We start from the raw sequence: 5,964 nt of genomic DNA, 5'->3' as shown, positions 1-5,964 counted from the left end.
CCGGGATATCTCCCCCCCCCCCCCCTCTCTCTCTCTCTGTCTCCCTCCGTGGCGACCGCGTGTGTTCTCCGATTTCTGAGCGCGCTCCTGCCGCCACCGTTCGCCCCTGCGTGATGGCGACGGTGTTCTCCGGTTTCTAGGCATCAGCGGATCACGGCGCGCGCACGCCAAGTCAAATGCAGAGCACGTTGACTTGACTCGCTGCCGGTGTCAGCGGCATCAGTCAGTCGCTGCTATCTCTTTGCCGCCCAATGTTTCTATGGGCCCACGCGCCGCCTCCCGCGACTTCCCGATAACTTAATTTGTCTCTTCGCTTGTCTTCCAATGTCGCCCCTGTGGGGACCCAGGGGCTGCGCGCCCTCAATTCCTACGTATAAAAAAGTTTTTCTGTCTGTCTGCCGCGGCAATCAGAGCGCCAGATCGGTGGCGGCGGATCTCGATATGTGCACCGCCCGAACCGAAACGCATACCTTAATCTATCGAAAAGCTGGAACAGCTGATGAACTGTGCACAAATTTCGCATTAGGAAGTAACGCAATCATCGAAAGATATTTTTTTAATAACCTACTCATATCTGCTTCCATTGACTTTTTTTTTTTTTCATTTCACTTGCAGGTTGCGACACTGGCCTTGGCCACTTATTGGCTCAGCAGCTGGCTACTGATGGCTTCTTCGTCTACGCCGGCTGCTTGGATGCTGCCGGAGAAGGTGCCAAGATTCTCCGTGGGAGAGCTAACGTAGAGGTGCTGCAGATGGATGTCACAAAAGACGACCAAGTCGAGAAAGCTTTCGAAATACTAGAGAACACACTTGGTAAAAGAGGTATGTTTCAGGCTTCAACGCAGTGGCTTTACACTCTCTCAACAGTCACTTAACTATTCTAAAAATCTATAGGCCGCAATGGGAAGTAATAACTGCTAATTTTGAACTGACTGTTCTCACGGCACATATTTCTATGAGTCACTTTGGTACTCTTACAGTTTCAGATTAATCTACCTTGTTTTCTGCTGAGGGCCATTATGCATTATTTATTATGTTCTCAAAATTGGTATTTAATTCATTTCGTTGCGATGAATGTCGTTGGCGTTTACTTTCACTGAGAATTAATGCAAATGGGACTTTTATAAATTTTCGGCTTATGATTACTGCGAACGTTTATTTCATTCAGAAAGTGCATTAATCAGAAAAAACTGTGTTCAATTACACTCGCAGGTCACGCGCCCGGAGTTAGGCATGTGCTGAACGGATTACATAATGGTGGCCCAGTTGCTATAGGTTCAGTTGCATTGGTAAAAATGAATTGTGATTATCTCAGGTGTAACAACTTTGTTGAAAAAAATTTTACTTTATTTCTTCAAAGGAGCCCTGAAAACAGAATTTTCTCAGGGCTTGGCTCATTTACCACACATTTTATAAAGCTTAAATACAAATGAACCTTTGGAGCATGAAATTAACCCTGTATACCATTCAAAAAAAAAAACGTCCTCTATAATACACGGAGCTTACAGTGCAGCTGCTGTTTTTAAATGTTTTTGCTTCCTTTAAAAATGGGACGTATATTTTTTAGCGACCATTTTGCGTGCGCAAATCTTTGTACGCAGAACTATGGGCAGTGGTGGCCAACGCTGGCGTCCCAAGTCTAGGCTACATTGAGTGGCAGCCCATGAGCAGGATACGCTCAGTGTTCGAAGTCAACACTTTCGGGGTTATCCGAGTCTCGAGGGCATTCCTGCCTCTTCTGCGAAGGTCCCCTGGGAGCAGACTCATTGTCGTCACCAGCCTTTTAGGTAAGTGCTACAGAATCTTAAAAACGTACTTTCTCTAGCAAATGATAAGGCTGCCTTCTCGCCGTAAAAAAGCAGCTACGCTTCTCAAACCGCTCTTAGCCACAAAAAAGCCATTTCTAAGTAATTACTTAAATTTGTTTATCTGCTTCAATTTAAAGCTCCTTTTCTCCCGCACAAATGCCATTTACGGCGCGCTATGCTTCTGTTGATCTTCAGTATCGGCTACTGCAACTCGTAGTTCACAATTTCACACCGAGAAATGTGCTCCAAAGCATAACGGGCGTTATACGGCTACCCCCATTAGCTGCAAAAATGTGTAAATATATATCCAGATATTTTGGGCAAATTCTATGCCTTCTTGGACGTATTTACATATGCATAATTCTGCCATAGCAGTCAGTATATATCCTCAGATTCTCTCTTTACAGGCTTATAGCTTTTACAGTTTATTCGCAAAGACGCACCCTATCAGATTCTTAACACTGTCCGTATTACTAGTGAGCGCAGTATAGCTTCAAAATTGCAAATATCTTCAAACCATCTGAACAGACTCTGTATTATTTTTACAAAAATGTATTTAAGTATTCCATACTTGCTTCGCAATTGCATTCTTGAACACCGTTGATTAGTTTCTTTGCGAAAGATTCAACTTGACAAGAGAGCAGGATGTGCTGGAAAAAGATTTTTTTTTCTTCGCATTGGACGCGTAAATTATTCCTGAAACCATGTGCACAGCACTCTCCTACGATATCATAAATTTGTTTCGAGATCGAAGATGACCTCAAAAACTTTTCTTGATTTTTTGCTTGCCCCGTTCCACCGGCTGCTACTAGCGAAAAAAACCCTATGAGTAACAATAACCTATACAAACTCTCACACTAAACTCGTACAAATCTCATAAAATATCATGTCAATATCATTCACTTTATGAGAAATATATGAGATTGTATGCCAATCGCATGCGTTTAGTATGAGAAATCTGTATGAGGTTATTGTGACTCATGCGGGTTTTTCACTATATCACATTCATCGCAGGTCGAATGACTATGCCGGCGTCCATGACCTACTGCATGTCCAAGCACGCATCCACGTCGTTGGTGGATGGTCTTCGGCGCCAGTATTACTCCAGAGGAGTGCACGTATGCACCGTAGAGCCGGGCGCATACAGGTAAAGGCATCTTCGCAGTTTCTCTGCTGACATAATCGCTCAGCACTGTTCAGCATAGGCTAACAGGCTGCAATTCTAATGTTTTACATGCGACTAAGGCAGGCTTGAAGGATCTCGTATTTCGTAGATATTCGGCTATGAAGACATTGGTGTTGTTTCAACGTCCACTATACAATTGCACAGGAAGTGTCGCATTTTTCTCCCTGCATAGTGCAGCAGCCGCTCATAAGAATCGAGCCTGCGATGTCGGACTTTTTAGGAGGTCGCCAACAGTTCTTACTCAACTGAAAAGTGCATTTTTGTTTCTTTGTAAGGAGCAAGATGCACTGCTGAGAGAAAACTGTCGCAATAAGGGCACAGCAGTGACAACCTTTAATACAGCTTGCACCAAACGTGAGATTAGTCCAGGAAAGAAACCATACGTATGCTGGGTTTAAAATAAATGCAGAAAATAGCGACTGTTAATATATCAATCTCTTATTGAACGATCAGTGACCGAGGTTTGCAGCCATACGCGGTCGTAGTCTGGAACTCTTGTGCTCATTACTACTAGATGGCGCAATCGTTTGCTTTTCAGGAGAATTTAAGCCTGTAAGATTTTTCTCCTTGCAGTCAGCCACAACCATGTTCTCAGAAACGCTATTGGTCCATCAAAAGTTAATTCATCTCAAATGAATGAGAGTGCCCTCAAAGAGGGCAACCATTGTTAATCTGGTTCCACCTATATGTGAAAAGGTTGCAGTTATAAGTGGAACTTCCACCTATAACTGCAACTTTTTGAGCACGTATGTGGAACCAGATTTAGAATGCACGCACTGAACCCTTATTTAGGTGCTTCTTTCGCATGAATGCGGATAAATGCTTTCTAGAGTATGATGGCAAGGTGAAATTTCTAAAACGGTGGACGTTATTAGCATCACCCCTTGTTCGTGCCGTATTTGGAAAAGTAGCTGGATACTTGAAAATGGCAGCACTTATTTACTAATAAATAATGTCATTTGTATCGTAGAGGTTAACCCGGGAAATATAGAGTGTCTTCGCCACCATACTTGGTACATGTTACTAGATTTCAGGGCTATGGTGCAATTTCGACCACCTGGTGAACTTCAATGTGCGATGGCAGCGCATGTTATACTTTACCCCAGGTGGTCGGAATTACTTCGTTGCCCTCCACTAAGCTCCGCTTTCTCTCCTTGCACTTTCACCCCAACCTCCCTCCTAACAACTTAGAGGCAGTTCACACTGCTAAACCCATCTATTTTTTATTGTGCATTTCAGAACACCCATGGCCAACCACGAGACACTAGCGCAGACACTGCGGCAAGACCTAAGCCTGCTACCAGCACGAGTACGCAGTACAATCAGTGACCACTCTCTGGGTAGCCTCAGGAAATCATCGGACACACTCTACGCCTCTATCATGCGGAACGATTTGCAGGAAGCCGTTGATGTTATGAAATCAGCAGTCAGAGACCTCATCCCGAAAGCCTATTATAGGGCTGGAGGTGTAAAGGACATTCTACTCCGCCGGTTGTACGACGTAGCACCTGCGGAAGTGACAGATGAAGTCGTACACATGATCCGCCAGTTCGCCCGAGCTGCAAGGCGTAAAGCCTAGATGAACGTTCACTGTCATTAATTACCTTTTCACGGTGCATCACTGGTGCCGACACAGAGCCGGTGATTTCTTACAGTTAAGTAAATATCTCTCATTTGAATTTATTCCTTTCAGAATGCTGCTTCGATTCTAAACATTGTGCCAGGAGGTTAGGAAGATATTATGCCTGGAAAATTAAGGGGTCTAGCGATATGTAAGGCAAAAACGTTACCAGAAATGAAATAAACAAAGGGCAAGCTTAAAAATTTAAGAATTGATCTAAATTGTGTATAGCTGAAGCAGCTTCCAAATGGTTGAATATAAAGAAAAGACAACTCAAGAAAAGCAGTACCGAAGTGGCTTTTAGAATATGTTTTCAAACCATTTAGTTTGAGTAGTGTTGACTTTGAGAGAAAATACTAGCACATCTCGTCAGTCCAATTTACATAAAAAATACGACCGCCGAGGCATTGAATTGTGTACTATTCACAATTTAACTATTTTGCTTTCAGCTCTGCTTTAATACTTCATGTACTCAGAGAATTTGGCAGTAAAGCTGTCATGTCTTCAGGAAAGGAACGCGGCTTGGCATAGCAACATTTAAGAAAAGCATCTATTACTTTTGTTCATTGTAGCACGTAACACGAAGATATTTCTTTTATTAAAGCTCATAGAGTAAGAAGCAATGCCCTGGCTTAAGATATATGCAGGTCGATAATGCGCCGAAATAGTTATTGACCCTCTAATTAGTCGCACAAATAGTAGTAATAAAACAAACTTTCATTAATATTTTATTTATATTACATGATAACATTTGACTACCTTTTGTTTAAAAGTGTTTCGGAAACCACAACTCGCTCACGAAATACGATGTGGCTGCTGCTTATGTGTGGTCAGCTTGTTTTAACATATACCGTATGACCTCTTGGCTAGGCTGATAGGTATGCACTTTAGCACATTTGCGAAGGCCTATTGCGAACAATTCCATCGAGCCCTAAAAAAGGTCACCGGCATTAGATTATAACTGCACCGTATTCATCCGGTTGTTCCTGCTGCTAATTCAAATGTTCTCTTGTATACGGCTTGCACTGCATCCATTTTTCATTTATTTATTTTCATCCTAATTTTTTGCTTCCTGCTTCAATGCGCACACATGATGTACGCGATAGCACAGGAAGAAGTAAATGAATAGACCTAATGTCGTACAAGTTAGCGTGATTCTTCCTTGGGTCACTGTTAGCCTAAAAGCACGTGAGCATGTCCGCATCAGCCATTCTGGTACTAGGTATGTCCTGATGTTAATCTTAATCGATTGGGGCTAAATTGAGGTTGCGTTTTCATTTCCATTTTCGTAGTCCGTGCCTGATATCGTGGCTTCTACTGTTTAATTATAAATGCCAACATATTTGCTC

At 42.7% G+C, this 5,964-nt stretch overlaps 1 protein-coding gene across 1 annotated transcript; it reads left to right on the top strand.

Moving 5' to 3' along the window:
- Window positions 1–660: 660 nt before the first annotated feature.
- On the top strand, window positions 661–5,298 carry LOC146173868 (retinol dehydrogenase 7-like). The gene is made up of 4 exons (XM_084583831.1): window positions 661–822; window positions 1,602–1,787; window positions 2,823–2,955; window positions 4,234–5,298. The coding sequence occupies exons 1-4, from the start codon at window positions 753–755 to the stop codon at window positions 4,571–4,573; spliced, it is 729 nt and encodes a 242-aa protein (XP_084439957.1). The 5' UTR covers window positions 661–752; the 3' UTR covers window positions 4,574–5,298.
- The last annotated feature ends 666 nt before the right edge of the window (window positions 5,299–5,964 follow it).

This window comes from Amblyomma maculatum, chromosome 11 (assembly GCF_055883805.1).
Source record: "Amblyomma maculatum isolate TAMU_Amacu chromosome 11, ASM5588380v1, whole genome shotgun sequence".
Classification (NCBI taxonomy): domain Eukaryota; kingdom Metazoa; phylum Arthropoda; class Arachnida; order Ixodida; family Ixodidae; genus Amblyomma; species Amblyomma maculatum.
The sequence above is the reverse complement of the archived record's forward strand: the minus strand, read 5'-3'. Positions and strand labels throughout refer to the sequence as shown.